This window comes from Mesoplodon mirus (genome assembly GCF_964341445.2).
Source record: "Mesoplodon mirus genome assembly, chromosome: 12".
Classification (NCBI taxonomy): domain Eukaryota; kingdom Metazoa; phylum Chordata; class Mammalia; order Artiodactyla; family Ziphiidae; genus Mesoplodon; species Mesoplodon mirus.
Genome location: NC_138988.1, coordinates 34906097 through 34930547, shown reverse-complemented (window position 1 = coordinate 34930547; position 24451 = coordinate 34906097). Strand labels below are relative to the sequence as shown.

At 47.9% G+C, this 24451-nt stretch overlaps 1 protein-coding gene across 1 annotated transcript in view; it reads left to right on the top strand.

Moving 5' to 3' along the window:
- Positions 1 to 2114: 2114 nt before the first annotated feature.
- CACNA2D3 (calcium voltage-gated channel auxiliary subunit alpha2delta 3) overlaps positions 2115 to 24451 on the top strand; it is a gene marked incomplete at both ends in the record, with an annotated part of 792926 nt that continues 770589 nt past the window's right edge. Inside the window, 2 exons of the mRNA XM_082637213.1 lie at positions 2115 to 2236; positions 2904 to 2985. Coding sequence (XP_082493339.1) covers positions 2115 to 2236; positions 2904 to 2985 — 204 coding nt within the window. The remainder of the gene's footprint in view (positions 2237 to 2903; positions 2986 to 24451) is intronic.

The window sequence follows — 24451 nt, the reverse complement described above, 5'->3', positions numbered from 1 at the left end:
GACAGTTATTCACTGGATGAATGAGGGAATGCATGAAGGCCATTATCATATAGATATTACATTAGTAGTGGATTGTAGGCTTACAAATAAGTACTAGTATGCTTTCACTCACTCACACACTTATTCATTCATTTAGAAAGAAGGCTCCTGGGGTCTGACAGGAAAATTATTTTTCTCCCAGCCCCCAATTTGAGCGGCAAAGCCATCCGGACCCTTTGCCCTGGGGTCAGGCCGCGCTTGTCTCCGTTTGAAACTGCTAGCACACTTCCATAGAAGGAAGGTGTGCACAGAAGCGGATAATTCATTATAACCGGTTAGTCATCCATGGAGATTGTAGATGCTGCCCGTGGGCGGGAAGCACCTGGCGCTTCCCGGGTGGGGCCTGTTCCCAGAGCTGCGCCCCGAGGTGGGAACACGACCCGCCCACTGAAGCCCGGGCTCTCCCCGCATTCAGCAAAAACACCAAGGGCCCCTGGGCGGTCCTTCTCCCCGCTCAGTCAACTCTGAGATCCAGCCCCACATCTGCTGGGGTAACTTTTTGCAGGGATGCTGGGCAGGAGAGCCGGCCTAGATTCTCGCCCGGAAGCACCAGAAGGAAACTGGAGCCCACCCTTGCTCTCTCCCCTGAAAGCTGAGGGCGTTGAGGCAGAAGACTGGTGCCGGGGAAGGTCCCAAAGCCCTTGTAGGGGAGTCATACAAACCAGGCGAACCCAGGCGGCGGACGCCCCGGGAGACCCCGCGGCATCAGAAGCGCGCGGCTTGCCGGGGGTCAGTCGAGTTGCGCTCGGCAGGTCAAGGATGACTCAGCCTTGCCCGGGTCGGTCTTTACTGCCGGTCGGCGCGAGGGCCCCACAAAGTTCCCAGTCACACCCAGACCTCCCTCTCGCAGAGGCCGGGGTTCCGAAGCCGGGTCCCGGGCTGAGGACGGCGGCGAGAGAGGCTGCGGGGAAGCCTGGTTCCCCGGACGCCCAGGGCTTCCCCGACTTCCTTCCTCCTCGCCCCTGCCTAGGCTAGCCGCTCGACCGCGCCTCCTGCCCAGCGGGTGGGGGTCCGAGTGGGGAGCGGGTGAGCCCCCGAGCCTCAGAGGACTCTCTTACTCCCGAAATCCAGGGAGTCCGCTAGTCAGGATAGACTTGGAGAAGCAGTGCTTCCCTTCCCGACCCCCCAACTCGCCGCAGTCGCGCGGACCCCGGGCCCTAGCGGGCCAGAGCGCGAGCTGCTCGGCAGCCCGGCCCGGGTTCAGGCGCGCCAGGGAGGCCCCGCTGCGGCCCGAAACCGGGAGCCCCGCGCTCGTGCGCCAGCGCCGCGCCGGCAGCGCCGCTCTCCGCGCCTTCCCTGGTCGGCGCTGCGGCCGGAGGAGCAGCCGCGGGCGGCCACGCAGCAGCGCCCGCGCCAGACAGCCGAGCCCTGCTCTCATCCCCACCGCACTCCGCCCTGCCCGACCCAGTCCACCGCGGCGAGCCCCGGCCCCTTCCTCAGACTTTGGCCTCTTCCCTGCACCCCTTGCCCTCCGAGAAACTGCGCGGCGGGGACGGGGGTCGCGCCACCTCTGTGCTCCGCAGGACCCGACCCGCCGCCGCCTGTTACCCGGCCGGGCCCTAGCCTCCCGCCTGCGCCCCGCCCCCCAACCGGCTCTGGGCGGGGGGTTGCGGGGTCCGGCCCGGGGCCAGCCCGAGAGTGGCGCCCACGGCGGCGGACTGCGGAGTTGTAAAGAACTCGGCGGCCGCAGTGGGCCGGGCGGGGCACAGCGCGCTCAGCCGCGGCCAAGGACACTGGAGTTTGCAAGTCCCCGCCCGCGCGGCGCCTCCCACCCTCCCGCCGCGGCCGGCCGGACTCCTTGAGCCGCCGAGGCGGGGCCGGGCGGCCGCCGCTGCGAGAGGCGTGTCTCCCTGCTTCCTCCCCCGCCTGCCTCCCTCTCCACCTCTCTCCCCTCCCTCCTCCTCTCCGCCCTCCCCGCTCCGCTCCTTTTTCTGCTCCCCAAGTGCGCCCGGCGCGCGAGAGGCAGGCGGGGCGGCGTGGAGCAGGCAACCCAGCGCGCTCGCCCACCGCCCGCTCGGCGCAGCTCCCCGCTGCCGCTCTCGTCGCCGCCGCCGGCGCGTCGGAGGGAGCCTAGCATGGCCGGGCCGGGTTCGCAGCGGCGCGCGTCCCGGGGGGCCTCGGCGCTCCTGACCGCCGCGCTTCTCTATGCCGCGCTGGGGGACGTGGTGCGCTCGGAGCAGCAGATCCCGCTCTCCGTGTAAGTGCCAGGTCCTGCGCCGCCCGGGGAGGGTACCCTGCCGCCCGCGACTCGCTGTGCCCAAGTTTGGGCTCCTGCAGGTGCGGCCGGCAAGACCTGCCTCGGGCGTCGGCCTCGCCTCTAGCACCTGCCGGCGGGGACCCGCGTGGGGCGGCGAGACTGGGGTGGGATCCCCTCGCCCCCTCCCCGGGCTGCGAGGGAGACCTGGAGAGGCTCACCGCCGGCGACAGCACCAACTTTGAAGCCTGTTTACCGCATGCAACTTCCATGGGCCGTTTATTTACCCCTTCTTTGCTATCTTGCCATCTCACTTCTTTTTGGGGAGGGGGGGATGGGTGGATTTCTTTCGACTAATCTGTGCCAGGTGATGCTCAGTTTGGGTGGTCAAGTTCTCAGGCAATTATTCAAATAAAATTCAGTGATCTTTCCGGAGAGCCTGGGACACTTTGCGCATTTTGAACTATGTGACCCCCTCGGGCCCCCTCCCGCGCTGCGCTCTGCAGTTTGGTGCTGGCAGTTTCTACCAAGGCAATTTTTGTCTTTTTTTTTTTTTTTTCTCCAATGTTATACCGCCTGGCTCCTTCAGCCACAGCCCCGTGTGTGCGTATGCGTGCGTGTTGACTGTGACACGGTGTTACATTTGTTCCTGTGCCCTTTCTCCCTGCAGGGTGAAGCTCTGGGCCTCTGCTTTTGGGGGAGAGATAAAATCTATTGCAGCTAAGTACTCCGGCTCCCAGCTTCTGCAGAAGGTAAGGTTTCTGTGGTGGCAGGAAGCGATGATTTTTCCAGCACAGAAAATGGAGGCAGATTTAGTTTTCCAAACAAACGTGAACCCCGAGCAGCATCAGTTATCAGAGGTGTCTCTGATCCTCCGTTTCTTGGCAATGTACTGTGCAGTGACTTCTCCCTACGAACCGGTTATTTTTAGATGACACTTGGTTCTAAACACAGAGAAAAGGAGGATACTCACTGGCACTGTCCTGGCTGGGGCTCGGAAACTGAGTGTTTTTGCATGGCTCTCCTCTCAGTGTCGGTATTGCTGTTTCAGTGTGAGAGCAGATGCTCCTCTGGCCAAAAAACGCTAACTTCATCCAAGGGGCAGAATCAGTGCCTGTTATGATGTCTTTCACCTTGCTGCGTTGGAGGCTGGGGTTCAGTATATCAGAGAAAGATGCTGCACTATTGTTTGTCATCCCCGCAGTTGTACGATCCCATTATTCCCCAATCATCTAGACTCAGGGCTGGGATGCATTACATCATTACAGATAAGGAGAATGAATGTGGTTATCTTTCCACTCAGCTGCACTGCTGGGTAATAACCTATGAGAGCAGTCCACAAACTTAAGAAATTGGTCTGCATCCATATATTCTGGAGAGTAATGAGAATGCAGAATTGATTATTAGGCTTTTATCAGAAGCTGCATCAATTTTAATTCAAACAGGCAGCATTATGCTTAAAATTACATTGTGAGATATATGGTCTTTCGCCCTCCCCTCCAAGAAAAAAGGGGAAAAAATGGGCTGGGGAGGAGAGATTAGAGGGCTTAAAAGAATTTCAAGGTAACAAATCAACAGGATTAATCCAAGAATTCTCTCAAAGATAGAAAATAAAATTGGCCTTTAGGGGATAATTCTCTGATACAAAAAGCTTAAATTGTTAAGTTAACTTTTAAGTATTTTAAAATGTGCTTTTTGGGCCAATGTAACATATGTGTCATGCATGCTGCCTGGTAACCAAGTACGTATTTTATTTATGGCATTCTGCTTTAGAGAGTAGAGTTTTTGGGGACATTATATGAAACAGTTTGTCACATGAAATCCAAATATCGTAATGAAGCATCAGCCCACAATGGAATGACAGAGGTTAGCCTGGCTTAAAAATTGCCAATAGCCATATTCTCTGAAACCATGGAAAGACTTATCACAACTCTGTTATTTGGGGATGGAGTTCATTGAATTATAGGCAGTTGATAAAAACTTGAGGTTATGATGTGCCTTTATGGTCAGTGATAATTTATATACCTGTGACCTGCCTCTCAGTTTATAGGAGTTGCCTTTTTTGCTAATGTTCTTTTAATCTGGACCAGTCTGTACTCAGCTTTGGCATTTTGCCTACGTGTCAGATGTTTTATGTGAAGAGTTCTGGCCTATTGCATTGCCTGTGTATTTTGCTTATGCTTTTAAAGAAGAGAACATTTTGTATAACTTTAAAGAAATATTTTTCATCTGCACGTTGTAGTTGTAACAACTCTGAAAGTAACCCTTCAGAGCCTGTGAACTTTTTTGGGGGGGGCGGGCTGTGCTTACATATCTTGTATCTCACATTTTGTAGGAGCACATGAAATATATTTTTTCCTTCTCTCCGAAGTTAACACACCACACACACACACACACACACACACACACACACACACACACCACTGCACAAAATCCCATCAACCATATTATTGGCTACTCTATAATAGCAAATTGGAAAAAGCTAAAATGCTTCTCTTACCTTAGCATCCTTTCTGATACTGTATTCACAAGCCTCGCTTTGCTTTTGTCATGTTTGCAGCTTGACAATTGGGTAATTATTTCCAGCTGTTTGTGGCTTTGTTGTCATTTCTTGCTGTTGCCTGACATTTTGTAATCTGATGCATGGGGAAGGTGAGGTGTTGGTGGGCGTTAGGTTCTGGGGTGGGCATTTACTCTTGCATTTGGATTGCAGTCACCGGCCATGGAGTCCTGCGATACCCAGGGCTTTGGCTTGCTAGGCAAGGACTTCCATGAATGATGGGGCAGGGCATGTTAGACAACTTGGGGAGGTACCTTTTGGTTATCTTGGCGCATTGCCCCCAAATATGATTGTATTTTTATAATCAGCAAAGAAAATTGATTTCGAGAGCTCAGAGTATGAATGAGAAAGGATGTGAGGTGCTCAGAGTTGGGGGAGGCATAACATCATTTGGAAAAGCAAGGAGACAGTTGCCTTTCTCTTACTTATTTTCAAGTTTCTGGCCATTTGCATGAGGAATTACTCCTCTGAGTCACAACTCTATGCACTCTTCCATCACATCACTGCATCCTTGACAATTAAGATACTCTTGAAATGAGTTAGAAAACTTGGTTGATAAATACATTAACACTGTAGTAAGGGGAATCAAAGGTATTGTGTAAGAGTCTGTAATCATACTTTTAAGGCATGGACATTTAAAGTTGATTTTCAGTTAAGTAAGGTATATTGTATACCACTGTACAGGTTTATGTACTCTATGTAGTTTTTCTAATTGACACTTTATGTTGTGAATTGATGCGGGATGTTCATTTTTAGAATGGGAGTGTAGTAATTTTTGCACTAAGGCAAAAACTTTACAAAATAGTAATTGTGAATATAAGTTAAATAGTAATTGACCACCAATTTTAAAGTGTTTGGAGACTGGGAAAACTGCCATTTTAGTAACAGGTTTTTATTAGGTAATATAATTCGAGGTAGCAGTATTATCACTGATTTCCTCAATGTAAATATAGCTATTTAACAATGTACCTCACTGCCATGGCTTTAGAAAGGAGATTTCATCAGTTGTTTCTTTGTTTAATACCGTGGCTTTCATTACTTTAGCTTATGATAATATATTTGGTATCCACTGCCAGACTTTTCCTATTTTTTCTATTTTTTTCTTTGCTGAGCACAGGAATAGCAATCTGTTTGTTACTTATAAAGAGGATATTTTTGATTATATAAAATGCTGTAGTCCACATTTTAGCAAAGTTTTGTGTTTCCAGTACAGAATGGAAGAACGTAGGACTTGTATATTGGAGTGGAGTCAATCTTGAGAGGCTTTAGTTGTTATAGGACAGCGGGCCCCTGAAAGCAAAGCACTGGAGTGTGGCTGTGTGCCTGTGTCCTGCCTTCTTAGCTGGCAGGTACTGCAGGGGTTTCCATTCACTTCAACTTTTAATTAACTTTCCTATTTGACATATTCATGCCAGTATTCAGCTGCCTCTATCTTGCTTCATTTTCCCCAAAGAATGCGCTTTGTGTGGCTTCTTTTGGGGAGGCATAGTTTCATTATCTCTCTATTTTGGGATTCAGTGAGAAGCATTCTAGTAGGTCCAGTAACCTAGGCTGTTAAACTCATGGGCTCCACACCCCTAACATTCACAATAAAAGGTATTAAACTGGCATGATTCTCATTTCATCCTTCTTAGGGAGAATTTGGTAGGAGCTGGGTTTGTCATTCTGTTTAGTTCTGCATTCAGGGAATGCATGTTCATGGGAATGAAGAGTTCCAATTATATTTTCCAGAATCGTGATGATAAATACACAGCGGAAATACAGGTACTGTCTGTCTCTGCCATTAATGCTAGAAAAGAATTGACATTTACTTTGGATGCCTCATGCAGCACTTATCAAACGTGCTCTCCTTGGAATGCATAACCAGGTTTTTGCGTTATCACCTATTTATTGAGAGAGCGGCTTTAATACATGAATGTGATGTCTCTTTCCACAGGACAGAGTCAGCAAAGTAAAAGGCTGGTTCTTTTAAGCCATTTTGATAATTATGACTTTTTATCAATGTTGAAAGTGATGGTCTTTTAAATAATTAAATAGGAGTATTCATTTATCAGGAATTGGGTAGCAGTGCTGTGCTGCCTGTAGGAAGCCTGACACTCTATGGATTGCTTTTATTGGGGAGGCGCTACTAGGCTGAACATTTTTGTTGAATAAACGCGGTTATTTGTCATCCCACGAGATTAGTGCATTCAACCTGTGCTGCCAGCGTTTTAATTCACGGCACCACTTCAATTACTGTACTTTTCCCTGGCAGATTATTTTTCAAAGTCTTGAAATCTCGGAAATGACAGTTTTCAATCTTTCAGGGCAGTTTATTGGTCTCATTAGCCCAGTTACCAGGACATCCACAGAGCAGGATAAACCAGTTAGAATTCATTTCGTGCATCTTATGCACACATATATACCTTATTGCATTTGTACACTCATGCTTGGTCACTTGAGGACCAGATAAAGTTCTTTTTGTATGGCTTTGCTAAGTGTTTGTCTGAGCCTCTTTTGTTCATTTTTTTCTTTCCTTCTTTTTCTCAAAGTTTCTTTTCTGACAGAAATATTTCTGCTTTGCTTTTTCTCTCATTGGGAACTGCTGCAGCCTGAGTTGCTCCGATTTACAAATGCTAGTCAAAATTAAGGGAAATGAAAACATAGGCATGGTTTTCTTGTTGGAGGCAAATTTCAGACTTTTAATTCCAATGTGGTTATTAATTTTGATCAATTACTCAGGTGATCTCAGGCGGATTTTATTTTATTTTATCTTATTTATTCTAATACCAGTGTGCACTTAGGCAAACACATGAGTACCAAACCACCTAATAATTATAAAGTCTGTCAGGCAAGGGCAAGCACAAATAACGTTTCTAGTTGTGATGAAGACATAGCTGTGTATCATGATGAACAAAAGTGAAAGAAATGTGAAACCATTACCCCAAGTACCTGTGGCCCTGCAAGATGTCCCATTGTCCTGCAGTTTGGATCACATATTTGTGGAAGTCAGGTTTGGGGTTTTAGGCTTTTCAGTCTTTGATCAATCCTCGCCTAGGTGTTTAGTGCTCCCACGTACGTGGAGCAATAAATGACTTGGTATATTGGGCTTATCGAAAGAGGTGTACATTCTCACAAGGATCCTTTGTTTCCGGTCTGTCATTAATCCAGATCTATCATTACAGATTACCAACAAATAAGCTTTTTCTTTATCCAAATACACATCCTCTGTTGGAAGTGAGTGGCATTTATATTGGGGGTCCCCCCGTCTTTTGCAGTCACAGTGCTTGTTGAGACCCACAGTGTCCTCTAGGCAGAGACTTCGCAGATTGCGTGTTCCCTGGGACACTCAGATTGGACTTAGAGGTTTGCTGTGGCTGAGACTGAGAAAAAAGGAAATAGATGTTATAAATGCCAGCCTATGAATTAGTATATGAGATTCTCCCTCCCCCGACCCTGACTCCTCTTTTAATGTAATTTTTATACAAGAGACATAATGGCCTGTGCTTCATCTTCAGTGGCTACAGTGATGCTTTTGTGTATCATGGAACAAGAGGAAAAGTTCCTCATGTCAGGCTCCTGGCAACATCAATAGAATCTTCATCAGCCCTCTTTGGTCCATTAAACAAAAGTGAGCTTCTCCTTCATGAGAAGAAAATAATGCAGAGGAAGAGGAAGATGCTTGATTTCCCTGAGTATTTACTGACCAGCAAACTGAGGTGATCGTTCCTGAAGTGCAAAGTCAGCCTCAGAGACCCCTCTCTGACACAGTCCAGCCTGGACCACAGCTCACCCTCAGCAGATGAGGCATCTGTACAGCTGATGTGTTTTAGGGGATTTTTCTTTGCATAGCCACCATGTCTGCTTTTCAGAAGAAAGTTATTTTACAGACACAACTTAAAAAAGGGTCCAAGATGTCTTCAATAAATGGTAAACATTTTAATTTCCATTTGCTTTGAACAACACTCATTGTGTGCTCATTTCAAGGCTGTTTAAATAAGGCATTACATTTGTAAGGTGTGTTACGGTTATATGTTGCAGAGCTTCCCAGTTACCCCAAATCAAGATTATGGAAATAAATAACTCAATAGTCAAACTATTAATGGGCATTTCAAGGCCATATTGGGAAGGAGAGCATTATCTCTTGACAAGAAATAGATGGCTGTTTCGTCAGTTTATGCACTGCAAGTATTTATCTTGGCACCCGATATTGGAAAACAGTACTCTCCCAAGGTTAAAAGAGCTGTTATCCACGTAAACGATCTGGACAGACAAGTTGGGCAGAGCTGCAAATGGCTGTGGGTTCACAGACCAGACCTCTGGTTATCCATTTTAGGTGAAGCAACTGCCAGTCGGTATTTTGGGCTTGCACAGGTCATTACCATTATACTTATTAAGTTTGTGTGTGTGTGCGTATGCCAGTAGAAATGAACGCTGCTCATCACAGAATGCAGCAGGTGCTGCCTGCTAATGGGGAAGATTGTTCTTGTCCTCTTGTGCTGCTAGCGAGAGTGGCTTAAGGGAGAGAACCAGGGTGCTGGGACGGAACCGAATGACCCAGTCCACCAAGCTCGGTTTATCCAGCTTCTGAGATTTTATAGGCAGCTGCAGCGGAGGGTCTGCTGAGACCAGGAGCAGCTACATAATTTGTGGGGCCCAGTGCGAAAGCAAAACGGGGGACCCTTTGTTAAAAAATTATGAAGAATTTCAAGATGATGATAGCAGAGCATCACAGGGAGCACGGGGCCCATTGGGCCTGGGTGAAGTCCCCTGAAGGATGGGCCGTGCTCATTTCGGCTTTCTCTTTTCCCTGCTGGGTAGCTCATCCTCTCATTTTATTTTTATTTTTATTTTTTTAACATCTTTATTGGAGTATAATTACTCTCTCTCATTTTATTTCAATGTTCTGGCCACAGTCAGTTGGGAAGGCATCCTTTGCCCATTTTTCTTCATCATCATAATAGCTGCAGAGCTTGGAACATTTTCAGAGACACATCTCGGGAGATGCAGTGTTGTTAAAGCAAAGAAAAAGGTCACTGGCCTAGGAGCCTAGGAGCCCTGGTGTTTGTCTTCTTATCTTTTCTGTAGGCATTTCCCGAGTGGCCTTGGGCAAATGGTCTAATCTAATAGTAAAAACATGTAGCATTCACTCTGGTGTACCTGCATTCCAGGTACCATGATAAGTACTTTACATATGTCATCCCACTGAATTCTGTCTACTACCTGATGAGTCAGGAACTACCATTCACCCCATTTTTCAGATTTAGAAGTTGAGGATTACAGAAGTTAAGCAACCTCCCCCAGGTGACCGACCTGGGCTTCTGGAGTCTGCTTGCCTGGTCCCTCATCTTTGTGTGACCTTTTCCCATCTCAGTTCTAGTTTGAAAACAATGTGAATAATACCTGTGTTTCCCAACCTCACGGGTGTTTGGGAGGATTAAATGAGATAACATCTGGCCGGAAACAATCAAAGCCTGGGAAGACAGCTGAGAGGACAGGGTTTGGAGTTAGATGGACTTGGCATTGAGTCCCAGATCTGCGGTGTGACACTTCTGAACCTGCACCCTCCAGTGTGAGAGGAGACCAGTGCCTTCTACCTTACAGGCTGTGGTGAAGGTTAAATGAAATAAAATACGCAAAGCACTTAGCATAGTACCTGGCATGTAGAAGCTTCCTGCCATCGAGCTGTGGAGGTCATTATTGGTGGTGTGAGACAAAGACAAGCTCTTAAGATAACCTTCATTGAGCATCTGTGGGACTGGCTCCATAGACATGAATGAGCGAGTGCATGAACAGGGGAGTGGGCCCGAGTGCTGGCAGGCAGGAAGGTGGTCCCACCTGGCACCTGACAGGGAGGAGCCTGGGGAATCAGGTACTTCGGAGCAGGAGGGGACTGCAGGGGACCCAGCCTCTGCCTAGACCTTCCCTCTTCTCCTAGAGGTCAGCTCCCTTCCCACAAGAGTCAGGGCGATGCCCACATGAGGAATTGGGGTTGAAGAGCCTCCTCAGGGTCTTCCTGTTACCCCCTCCTTGGCTCGCCCTGCTGTGCAGGTGGTGTGTCAGCTGAGGAAGGGCCGAGGGTCCCCAATGCTCGGAGTGAGGCCTGAAGCCGCAGGAGAGACAGTGGGCCCAGTGACTCCCCCACTGTGGGAGTGCGTCCAGAAGCCAGCCTCGGACACCTGGTGCTCTCCAGGCATTTCCTCCATGAGAATTCTTCCCGCTAGGTTTGGAGGACTCTAGACTTCTCCTAACAGCTTCCTGGGAGAGTGCTGCTGGAAACCAGACAGGATGAGGCACCTCACTGGCAGGGTGTCCTTTCCCCCAGTCAGAGGGCAGGGAGGTGTAGCAGCGCATGGGGACTGCCATCGGCCAGCAAGTCATGGGAGGCACTGAAGGGCATCCTGGGTTCTGTGGCCCTTCCTGCTGGCCCTGCCCACCTCCTCTTCAGAGCTTCCTTGGCACAGCCTGTTGCTGTGTTTTGGCCTTTGAGCATCTGCAGTCCTCTGTGATCTCCTTAAAGCTGTCGAATGAGTGACATGTGCCGCCCCTCTTTGTGTAAACGTTGGTACTGACTCTGGGGGAGATGATGCTATTGTAGTTGTATAACTTTTAACCACTGTTTATGCATAAACCATGTAGTCAGCAGTGAAAGTCACTGAGACATCAGTTATGAAAGTCAAGTGCAAAAGCTTTGGTTGCTCCATTTGGGCCAAATAGTTCAGAAAATCACCCAAGAACCATTCGTACCTGGGACTGTTACAGAACTACAGGGTCTGCGCTGGTGGCTTCTCAAAGTCCACCAAGATCATAACCAACTCAGGTGAACAGACTGTTCATTGGGACTGGACAGGGAGGCAGTGGACTTTTGGGGGGAGTGTTTAATGAGCCAAGCATTCTTTATATTAAAGTAGATAATGCAAGGCATCTGCTGTGGTCCTTTGTTGCACTGGGAGATGGCCCAGGTTATCTACCTCCTACAGGCGGGGCTTGCAGCTCAGAGAGGTGTTGCGCTTGCCACGTGGTAGAGGTGGACTCAGACTGGAGTGTTTTGACCCCCAAGCCTTTGACTTTTCTCTGCAGCGTGAGTCACCTGTGTGAGCTGCTCCCACCTGAGCACCAGCTTCAGTCAGGACCTCAGCAGGATTAGAAGGGCCGGGTGGGTGGGGTGCTAGTGCCCTCTCTGGTTTCTTTCCCCCAGGTGTGCTGTCCTCAGGTGGGGTTTCAAGAGGTGTTCTCTTGGCAGTGAAGGCTTTGTGGGTGTTGGGCCCCCATGAGGCGGGGAAGGACTTCCTCCCGCTCCAAGGGGCCTTGGAGCCATGATGGGACAGGAATGGTTCCTAAGGGAGAGTGGGCAGGTTGACTGGAGGAGCCCTGGCTGGCAGTGGAGAGGTGTGGGTGTCGGGTACCTTATACTTCTGCTCAGCCTGGAAGGCAGGGCTGCCAAGGAAGAAAACAACCTTGCGAAACTCCCGAGCAGGATTCGATCTCATCTTAGACAAGAGGACTCAGCTGATCTGCAAAAAGCAGGGAGTATTTCCCCTCACATTTTCCTCCAAAAGTCAAACCTGCTCTTCATCTGTTTGCTCAGGTCCCTAAGTTTGGCTCGTGAGGGTGTGCCTTTTACACTTGATGGTTTGATTCATTTTCTTGAGACTTTAGTGTTTTGCATTAAAATGGAATCAAAGGTATAATTGGCCCTTGGAATACCCCCAAGTCTAGACCCTCCCATGCTATAAACTTGACCCTGCATTTCCTCCTCCATAACTCTTGGCTCCCAGGAAAGAGCCTGTCTGTTTTAGAAGGATCTAGATTTCTATTACAGTGAGCCATGCACAGCTGAAAAGAGGTTTTTAAAAAGAGCATGGGCTTTGGAGTTGAATTCCACTCTGCAAGTCACTAATTTTACCTACCTGGGCCGTGGTTTACTCATTCTATTAGTACAGAATAGAACTAATAATAAAAGCTCCTGTGTCATAGGGCTTCGGAGAGGGCTAAATGAGAGAACACAGATGAAGTACTTCAGAACAATACGCGGCACACGGGAAGCCTTAGTTCTCTGGCTACTCTCTTGTTTATAGTGTCTGCTTCATTAATGAAGAGCAAGAGGAACTCCTGGAATTTTAGTCGCTTTGATCCCACAATGAGTTCATAAGATTAAGGCAGTATATGTCGCACACATTTAATGTGACAGAGGCACAATGGCAAACAGAAGCATTTATTATGTCCCCGTGAAGGTATTTTTTTTTTTTTTTTTTGCTTTCTTTCCCTAATTCTTCCCATCCTGTCCCTTGTACAGTACAGGTGGGGCAGTTGTGGGATTCACTTTTTTTTTTTTTTTTTTTTTTTTTTTTGCGGTACGTGGGTCTCTCACTGTTGTGGCCTCTCCCGTTGCGGAGCACAGGCTCCGGACGCTCAGGCTCAGCGGCCATGGCTCACGGGGCCAACCGCTCCGCGGCCTGTGGGATCTTCCCGGACCGGGGCACGAACCCGTGTCCCCTGCATTGGCAGGCGGACTCTCAACCACTGTGCCACCAGGGAAACCCCTGGGATTCACTTTTGTTCTTGCTATCATGCTGTACTGTAATTTGCAAAGCAAGGTGAGAGAAATACCAGGCAGGCATTTGGCTCTTTGTACCTGTGCCATCCTAAATGCCTTTTCCATTGTGCCTTGTTGAGGCAGAGGTGGAAAAATAGTATAAAAAGAACAATAGGTGGGGGAAGCAGTAAATCCACTGGAGATAAGTAGTCTTTGGCCACGAGTCATAACATATGGCTTTCCTCCTAGCCTCCTACCAGTTCCCATTATCAGTGAAATTTCTATTAACACAATATGCTGCATCATGTACAAACAGCTCAGCGAGCATAGCTTTTTGCCCCACTGACATAAATGGTGATCGTTTGGCTTCTGGGATGGTAAAGCTCAAATTTGAGTGTTCTTTCTTCTCAATTTTGGCCTGGGCCCCTGTCAGAAAGCTATGCTTTTGAGGGCACACCTTGAGGGAATCACTGTCAGGCAACGAGTAAAAGGGGTGTGTGTGTGTGTGTGTGTGTGTGTGTGTTTTGATATACACGGGCTGTTTCCCTTTGTTAAAAACTAGTAACTACTTTAAAATCCCAGGGTCTGTAGCCAAGTTCCAGTGTTTCAGAACATCAGGAGTCATTTGGTCACCCTGAAGTAACATGTGATCCTCCCAGGAAAGGGTTCACAGCTCACTAATCTTATTATTATTTTTTTAAAACTTATTTTTGGCTGCAATGGGTCTTTGTTGCTGTGTGCGGGCTTTCTCTAGTTGTGGCGAGCAGGGGCTGCTCTTCGTTGCGGTGCGCAGGCTTCTCATTGCGGTGGCTTCTCTTGTTGCAGAGTGCGGGCTCTAGGCCTGTGGGCTTCAGTAGTTGCGGCATGTGGGCTCAGTAGTTGTGGCTCATGGGCTCTAGAACGCAGGCTCAGTATTTGTGGTGCACGGGCTTAGTTGTTCCACGGCACGTGGGATCTTCCCAGACCAGGGCTCGAATCTGTGTCCCCTGCATTGGGAGGTGGATTCTGAACCACTGTGCTACCAGGGAAATCTGACAGCTCACTAGTCTTTTGAAAAAAGCCAACAATACACATTTCCCAGAACAGGAGTTTCAGAATTTTGGAACTATAGCTAGATTTCCTACTTAAACAGCAAGATTTTCAGGTTTTTTTCATGAAACAAATGTACAAATTCCCTATGAGTGATATGAAAAATATGTAAACTGAGAAAGAAATTAGAGGATTATTGGTTTTTAAAATTTTACTTTAAAGGGAGGCAGTTGGTCTTGGAAAGGTAGAACTGTGTAGAGGTAAGAGTCTGGATCTGAGACAGGCCTCTCCAGGGTAGAATCCAGTGCTACTGCTGACTAGTCTCATGACCCTGACAAGTCAGTTGCTGAACCTCAGTGTTCTTATCTGTCAAATGGGCACAATGGTACTAACTTCTAGAGTGGAGTTGAGAGATGTAAATGAGAAGATGCACACAGAATGCTTGGTAATAAGTGGCTCAGAGGAAGTGTTTAGAAAAGGTGGGCTGCTGCTGCTTTTGTGATTGTTATTATTATTCCCCAGGAGCTCTCCCACATATCAGGGCAGGTTGGCTGCTGAAGACAGTAGTCTGTGCACGGGGGGAGAGAATATCAGACCACCCGGAGGTCTTATTTACAGCCCTCCACTAGAGCTGCCCACCACTGAGCCCCACAAGGTCTTCTTAGGAAGTAATCGTAATAACGATGCAGGTACTTTATTTGCATGTTGTGCCATGTGCTCTATTTGCATTGTTTCATTTAATTTCTCACAAACAATCCTGAGTTTGGTTCTGTCATCATCTCTATTTTAGAGATGCAAAAACAAAGACAGAGAATATATCTTGGCCCAAGGCTACCCAGCTCCAAGTGACAAAGGCAGGCTTGGAACCTGGGTCTTGTGAATCCTGTTCAGCTGCCTGGGCTGGGGTGGGGTCTGAGGAGGGACATTTGGGTATTCCCAGGACCAGCATGTTCCCCGTGCTTTGATTTTAGCCTGCTGTTGGCTTATAAGGTTGGTTGGTGGAAACTTCTCTGCCCTTAATCCTTTCTCCAACGGAATTCTTAGCTTTTGGTGCATTGTCATTTGCTTTCATAATACAGAATTAAAAAGGAGCAAGAGTCATGAAGAACCTAGGGGTAAAACAGGAATAAAGACACAGACCTACTTGAGAATGGACTTGAGGATATGGGGAGGGGGAAGGGTAAGCTGTGACAAAGCGAGAGAGAGGCATGGACATATATACAGTACCAAACGTAAGGTAGATAGCTAGTGGGAAGCAACCGCATAGCACAGGGAGATCAGATCGGTGCTTTGTGACCGCCTGGAGGGGTGGGATAGGGAGGGTGGGAGGGAGGGAGATGCAAGAGGCAAGGGATATGGGAACAGATGTATATGTATAACTGATTCACTTTGTTATAAAGCAGAAACTAACACACCATTGTGAAGCAATTATACTCCAATAAAGTTGTAAAAAAAAAAAAAAGCAAGAGCTGGAATGAGGGGGGGCGGGCCCTGTATGCCCTCTAGGTTTCTATAGTTTTCCCTTTTATTATAATAAAACGATGCTGCTTGTTTTTTGATTTCCTTTGAGGATCAGCCAGGCCTCCCCTCATTAGGTCTGACTCTTAAGAAGCCTTTCTGAGAATCTCATTGAATTTGGCTAAATTTCCCTTTGTGTGTTTCCCATCATGGTAATGGATGATTGTGTGAAAGAGCCAGCTTGGGCTCTGGGACCCTGGTACAAGACAGATCTGGCTTTGAGGTCCAGCTTGGCTCTAGTTAGCTTCACTTCAGGGCCTCAGGTTCCTTATCTGTAAAATGGGGTCATGGTGAGGATTAGCTTTGTCAATATGTGGTAACAGTCTTAGCACAGAACTGGATGTCTGGAAAGTGCCCAGTAAATTTTAGCTCCTTGTTTTTTGTTATCCCCACTCTTTGTCTGTCTTTCCTGGATATTTGTTGGTTCTTCCTTTTCTTTTTTTTTTCCCTCAGGGCAGCCACAGTTTGTTTTTCTGCATGATTGACAACTAGCTTGAAGGCTATAGCCCTTGGACCCACAGGGTCAGTTTTATTTTGCGTGGTATGAGTCTGGCAGATCTGTCGTGCCCAGGCCATTCTGGGGAAGTGTGATATCCTGAGGATGCTAATCTCTTTCAGTGGGGGTGGTGGGTGTGGAGAAAGAGGCAGGTGAGCCAGAGCTGAAATTCCCCGAGGGCAGGCTTGTTCTTTCTGATGGGAGAGGGTCCTCCTTTGGCACTTAGCACAGAACTACCTTTGGGTGGGCTTCAAGGGCTGTTTGTGGAATGCATGAATGTATGGATAAAGAAAGGAGCCTTTTCCTGGTGTTCACACACTGGTGATGGGAATAACACTCTTGTGCCCAGGCCCAAACTAGGTCCTTCACAATCCTTTCCCCCTCTACCCTCCAGTGCTGGGGTTTCTGAGCCCCTATTATCAGGTATAGATGCTGCAGAAAGTCGGGGCCGCCTCCCAGCTTCAGCAATCCAGCTCTGAAGCCCTGCGGGTGGGTCCTTTGCCCATAGCCTGCTTGGTGCCAGCAGGGACTGCCAGACATCCGAGCCAGCTGGTCCTCGCTTCTCCCAGCCCATGACCCCTCTCCTCGCCCTTGGGGAGCATCCCAGCCCATCTCATCAGCACCCGGAAAACACGGCCGAATCTCCCCACTCCGAAGTAAGTCTCCGAGCCTGGCAGAGGGGTCCCAGCACCTCCGCAATGCCAAGCTGAGCAGCTGTGGCGGGAGCACCGCAGTGCCGGGCGGGTGTTCGAGGAGCACCAAGCGAGACTGATGGGGCCTCTGCAGCCGCCACCATCAATCTGGGGGTGGCAACTCGGCAAAGGCAATTAGGAAGCTGCTGCAGCTAATTCCATGAAGCGCTCGAACACCACATTTCCAGTGACATTAGGGAGAAACGTGAATTTTAATTTCTATCCCTTTCATCTTCACATGGGGTCATTACCTGGCCTTCTCAGAAGCCCTGCTGGCATCAAGATGCTGCTCGGTGTTTGCTGGGCACGATGTCACCTTCTCTGTGCAGCTTCCTTTGATTGTACACTTGTTTGTTTATTTATTTTGTACATCCCTGGGACTGGGTTTCTGAGTCTGTGCATTGCAGGGGTTTGGGAGCCGCATCTTCGTCGGCTGCAGCGTCCACAGAGCAGCGATACCCATTCCTGGGCAGCATCCCAGCTGCACCCTGCATCAGCTGTTTCCAGCACCTCCACACAGGAGGAAAACTTGTGAGAGGGCTTAAAGCAAGTTTGGGTGATTTGCATTTGTATCCTGCAAGTGCAATTGTCCTTTCTCTTCCCCCTGCCTGGCCCACGGATATGCTGAAAGCCTGCACCAAGCACGCCCCTCTGAGATAAGGGGGAGCAGCTGGCTGGGAAGCGGGAACTAAATTATATGGCTTTAATGGGGGGCAGTTTTGCCAAAAGATGTTTAGCTCCAGCCCCTCCCCTCCTCCCAGTATCAGACCCGACAAAGTATGGCATTTTGAGGTTTTTGGAGAGTCTCGAGTTTGGCTCCTCCCTGGCACGTTATTCTATGGAAGCCTTGAAACTTCCTGCGTGATTTTTGCTCTGTGGAGCACTCCGTGTCTTATCATATCCGGAATTTGCTGTGTGGTCCTACAGTCACCGGAATCTGGTGCCCACCTTTTACCTTCCTGCTGAGCCTGATGACTCACCTAGAAGGAAATGAGAAAATCTCTTATTTGGGGCAGATTTTGGGAACCAGCCCTTTCAGCTTGGGGGTGGGTGCTCGGGGTCTGATGGCACACCCCAGGGGTCACAGGAATGGGCCATGCACGGAGCACTGGCGTTTCCCCTCCCAGCCCCCGGCTTGTGCGTTGATCAGGGCACTGAGGCCACAGAGGGAAGGAAGGCTCCATGTCCTCGAGCAGGCTTCTCCCAGGACAGAGGGAGGCAGCCTCTAGCCCCATGTCCCCCTCCTCCCTGCCCCATGCCTTTGAAAGCTCCCTTGCTTCACTCCACAGGAAACCTTCTCTACTCTCCAGGCAAAAAGGCCTTTGCAACATTTCCTCCTATTAAATCGCATTTAAGCCTGAATTTCATGTAGAGAAAATGTTCCCCCAACGTCTCCCTTTTTTAACAGCCAAAATATTTTGTCCCAATGCGTTGTTGGGGAACATCCCCCTAGTAACATGATGTACATTAGTGAAGTGAGTAGGAGACAGAACAATTAGTCAAGTGCTTATTCATTACTAATAAACCCATCTGAAAACACGAGGCCTCAACTTTCTCCTTTTCCACAATAGAGTTTCAAAGGACTGAAAGCTTCTTTTGGGGGGAGAATATCATGGTTTGGGAAAATCTTCAGCTGTCCTAACAGACTTACAAGAACACGTTGGCTTTTGACTAAATCTTGAAAATGTTTTCTTCCTTCCTTCCTTCCTTCCCTCACTCCCTTCCTTCCTGCTTCAACAGACACTCGTTGAATACTCAATGAGGCGTGTAAGAGCTGTGTTGGGCTCGAAAATCCCTTTGCTGCTGTGGCCATCTTTCGCATCCTCACCCTGAATGCTTCAGTGACAGCACTCTGTTCAGTCCCAAACACATCAGGCTGTGTCACGCCTCTGTGCCTCGGCCGAGGCCATTCTGGCTGTCTACACTGCTGACCCTGTTGCCCTTGTCTGGTTGCTGAGCCCTGACTCTAGAGGATGTCAGACTTCAGCATGCAGAAATATCACCTGGGGAACTGGCTAAGATGCATGATTCCAGGGACCCAGCCCAAGAGATTTGGACTCAGTAAGCTTGACCCAGGGCCCAGAAATCTGCATTCTAACAAATGTCTTAGGTAATTCTGATGTGCTCCAGGGACCATGCTTTGAGAAATGCTATTATATGCCACCTCTGGGAAGGCTGCTGGCTTCCCCTAAAGATCCCCAGTCATTCCCTCTCTTTCCTCCTGGGAAGAAATGTGCACATCTTCCCACCATGGTTTGCTTCCATAACTGTGTGCGTGAAGTCAGTTCCATCATGGGCCAAGAGTGGTGGCTACTCAGTCTCTGAACCCAGCCTAAAGCTGGCACTGGTGCAGCCTTCCTTAGTGTGCGTGGCGTGACTGGAGATTTTCTCTGCAATAGAAATGGGGGCTTTGGAGCAATCAGGCATTTTATCTTTTAAGTCAGAAGGTACCCGGGAGCATGTCTGATTGTTGAAGCAGTTTATAAATCACTGAGCAGAGCTGAAATGGCCATTCTCCAATTTGTAAGATGGAGAGAAATTTGTTGACCTGTTGCCAATGGTTTTTCTTCTTACCAAATAGGTTACTGAGACCTGTGGTTACCAGCCTTTAACAGAAAATTGTTTGGTGAACATCAATATGAAGGGTGCCATCTGCTTCCCATAAAGGCTGCTCCTAATCTCCTAGTATAAGGATTGCTCCCCCAGGGGCCTGTTGGGCATAAAACTGCATTTTTTCTAAGTCAGTGGCTTTCAAAGTTTTTTGAGCATGGTCCACAGTGGTTCAATGAACCCATTCCACACAACTTCACGTGGGAAACACAAGTTTTATGAAACCACTTAGCTTTATTCCCTCCAATGCAATCTGGTCTATTTGATTCGACAGGACTCTGTCCTACTGTATTCTATTCTATTCTATTCTATTCTATTCTATACTATTCTATTCTATTCTATTCTATTCTATTCTTCTATTCTATTCTATTCTATTCTATTCTATTCTACTCTACTCTACTGTACTCTACTCTATTCTACCCTAACCTAGTCTACCCTAACCTGACCTAACCTATTCTATTCTATTCATTGTTCAGCACCGAGAGTCCTTGGAGCTCTATGGAGTGCAGGCTCAGGGAGAAGCAGTGAGCTGACCCAGGTCTGAGAGCTCAGCAGTGTCAGAGCCAGAGCTAGAACTTGGACCTCAGACTCCCAGCCAGAGCCTTGACCTCTCTAGGTCTGGCTGTGAACAATAAATTGATTTCACAACCTAATAAATGTGTTAAGAAAAAAAAAACAGTGCTCTAAATGTTACCAGGGTAAATTATTGGCTAGATTAATTTTATTCTGGAAGGTGTAGTGTTGATCTTTGAGATTAAAGTTGTGTTTTCTCCAATAAAAATGATAGATGATGATAGTTAATGTCTTTCAGCCAGTTGCAATGCTAAGCTCTCTGTATAAATTTCATTTCACCTTCTCAATAACCCCATGGGTTAGATGCTCTGATAGCCCCATTTTCTCCATGGGGACACTTAGGTTCAGGGAGGGGAAGTGACTTGCCCAGGGTCACAAAGCTGATACAAGTGGTAGCATTGGTTCTTGAACTCAGGGCTGTCTGACCATAACACCTGTATTCCTATCTATGTTTGCATTTGCCTCTTCCTATTGCCAGCAGCCACCTTAATTGGTCCCAAGTGTTACCAATGGGCTGCTGTGTGGGAAACCCAGTTAGAGGCAATATGGGGGTGGCATGGTGGAGGGCAACAGGGAGGAAATGTGAGGGAAAAGGAGGAGAGTGGGAGGGGGAAGTTTGGGAAGCACAGGTGAGCAATGGTCTTCAAAACACCTGCTATCTTGCTTAGCACTTAGAGAATTTACAAAGAGTTTTTGCATCTGTGTTATATTGGCCTCATCCTCTTAGAGCATCCATTGCACTGGTATTTGTCATTGTACCTGATGGTCAGTTATTTGTTTTCTCATCTCCTCTCTGACCAGGGGTCATTGTTCAGAGGCCAGGAATGATGCCTTGTCCTTCTTGGCATGCCTAGCACCTGGCCCAAGGAGATGCTGCTTGAGTGTTTGGTGAATGAGCAAGTGCATGAAGAGATCCTTTAATTTAATCCTCACAACTAGCTCTGAGTAATTTTCCATCCTCGTATTGCATTTGATGAAACTGGGCCCAAGATCACAAAGCTAGTGCTGGAAGAGCCAGGTGGAAGACCCCCCCCACACACACACAAATGCAGAAGTGCCTGTTATATTCGTATTTATCTATTTTTTGAAGATTAATTTGGTAATCCTACCTCCTCCCAAGAATTTATCTTCCTACCGTCTCGATCTGGGTTTGCTGACTTTGTTTCCTATTTTTTCTGGTTGTTTGGGTATGATGTGGCTGGACCAGAGGGTCACAAGGCTAGAGAGGTCAAGGCTCTGGCTGGGAGTCTGAGGTCCAAGTTCTAGCTCTGGCTCTGACACTGCTGAGCTCTCAGACCTGGGTCAGCTCACTGCTTCTCCCTGAGCCTGCACTCCATAGAGCTCCAAGGACTCTCGGTGCTGAGACTCAGCATAGTTCCAAAGGATGGCAGATCCTACATTATTTCCCATCAGCTCCACCATGGGATGGGTGGTACTCTTACCATTTTGCCAGTGTCCATCCATCCTACCGACATCTGTTGCCCTGCCTCTGTCTGAACCAGGCACCTGCTGGAGTAGATGGAGGTAGGGAGATGCTGCTGCCCATACCCCCAGGTGCTTAGCTTCTCTTAGGGGCGGTGACTCACACCAGTGCAACTCTTCAGAAGACAAGGCAGACTTAGCCAAATGGCCAGGAGAAGACAGAGTCGCATCCATGTTGGGGGGAGGCAGAAAAGACATCCCATCTTGCTAAATTCTCCTCTACATTTGCTAACGTTATTTCCTGGGAATCTTTGTACCATAGACTTGTTCTTAGACTTGTGTCAGGGAATGGAGTCATCTTTGAATGTAAAAGGCAAAAATAAAAGGGACTAAAATATTTGACATATGATGAAGTTCTGTGATATTTTAGTCAGTGAGTAAATTGATATTTATATAACCTGGAATATTCATTTCCCCTGATCCACCCTCCCTTGAATGTTGACTTAATAACATGCCTGCCTAAATGACGTTAATTACTTTAAACTGCCAAATTAAAAAAAATAAGCCAGCGTTCATTCAACAAGTGTGCTGTGATCATTTCTGGCTGGAGCCAGGAAAGAAGAGCTGAAGTCTCTTGTGGGAGAGAAGGCTGAGATGTAACCTGACCAGCTCAGGAAAGGAACTTGTACATCCTGGGATGTACAAGCCCAAAGGGGCCAGACATAAGCAGTGGAGCTTAGGGTTAAGTTTATGACACTGGAAGCTGGCTGTGAGTTCGAATCCTGACTCCACCTGTGACTAGTATATGGCCTTGAGAACTGCTTATCTTCTTATTTTACATTTTCCTCTTCTTTAAGTGATCTCTGTCCCACTGGACTGTTGTGAAGATTACATTAGATCATGAATATAAAATTTAGCTCAGGGTCTGGCAGTCAAAGGAATCCAATGAATGGCAGCTACCATTATTTTAATTCTTACCATCTTGGAGTCATGCACCCACTCTCTGAGGTCACTGGCATTGCCGGATCCAGAGGCCATCAGCTCCCCAGAGCAAGACCTTTGACTTGTTCATGTCTCTATTTTTGGTTCCCACAACAGTCTTTATCAGTAAATATTTGTGGAGCAAATGAATGAGTGTGGGGAATGAACTTTACAGGCTGAAAAAACTGAGCCTCAGAGAGGCTGGCCAGATCATAAAGGACAGAACAGAGATTCCCACCAGGTCTGCCTTGTCCTCAGCCATGACCATCAGCTACTGGGGGCTTGATGGCTCCTCTCTTTAGTGCTAGCTAAATTCCTGGGAGCAATACCATTTGTCCCCTGCGATCTGAAGGTGAAGTGTGTGTGTGTGTGGGGGGGTGTGTGTGTGCACACACACTTTCCAGGATGGCATCCAAGAAGATAGGTCATATTAGATGTAGCCTCCTGGTTGTTTAGAAACTAATTGTCTGGTAAGTTTTCATTCCGGGGCAAAATAGCAGACTGGTAGCCCTGCTCTCTTTTGGGAAAAACTCCTTAAAAGCTCTTATGTTCTGAAATACTGCAGAGTCCCACTAGGATGTTGAAATAGTTCATACCCATCAAGGCCACATTTGAGGTGCTTTTTCTGGGTCTTGGTAAGGGAAAGCTTTTCCCTTTGAGCTCCATGTGTAGGTGTCATCTTTCTCTTGTGTGTTGCAGTTGTGATTTTAAACCTCCCAGCTCACCCCCAAGCCCCTAAGATTCCCATTGCAATGGGCTACGAAGTTTCACTGTTTATCTTCTTTCTCAGATCCGTTTTGTGGGCAAGATTGCTAGGTTAAGAGAAGGAGAGACAGGGGGCTAAAGCGTGAAGAGGAGTACTTGCTGTTCTTTTTAAGAAGTCCTTGAATTCAGCCCTTGAGTAGTGCAGTATAAGTTTGAGAGATGATGGCTATTAATACTTTGCTTCTTGTGTAGCAGCTTGTAGTCCAGGACGTCAAAATACATCAATAACACATTCCTTCTCCATTTCTCCATTTCATGTGTAGGGAGGTGGTACAGAACATCTCCAGAGAGAATATCACTGCCTTGGACCATGGCTGGTCCCTATAGCAGGAGCAGGAGAAAATCTTAATTTGATGGTTTCTTTTGTTTATTCATTCATTCGTTCATTCATTTATTCAACAAACCTTTTTACCTCTTGCTACTCTGTCCCAGGTATTGTGCTGGGCTTGGGGTAGAGGACAAGGGAAATAAGACACAGTCTGCCCCCTCATGGAGATTACCGTCTAGTGCGGGAATCAGGCATTACTCAAAGAATTAGACTAATGTGTGCAAGTGTTCCTGCAGTGCTCTGAAAGCACACTGACAGCATGTGACCGCAGGACTTTGCTCTGGTCCATGTCAGAGGAGGCTTTGCTGAGGGGATGAGCTTCAGCAGAAACCTGAAGGGTGGCAGGAATTAATATGACAGAGAGATAGAAGAAGGGACCCTGGATCCTGGTCCAGCCTCACCACCTTGCCTGGGCTCATGCTTCAGCTCCTTGCATGGGTTCTTGGTCCCAAAGGTCATTCCCTACTTTCTTCTCAACCTTTGCTTCTTGCTCCCACTGCCCTAAACTCCTGCCCTTGTCCCTAGACCTTCCTGTTGAGTTTTCAGTCTTCACGGCCTCCTTCTTTAGTTTAGCCAACAGCTGTTGAGCTCCTGCTCTGCCAGGGGCTCAGTCCTGGGCCCTCAGCTGCTACTAGAAACCTTTTCCAATCTCTACCTTTTTTCCCTTTTATACCTCCGTGTGGTCATCAGAGTTGACCTTGGTTTCTGATTCCTGTCATACCATCATTA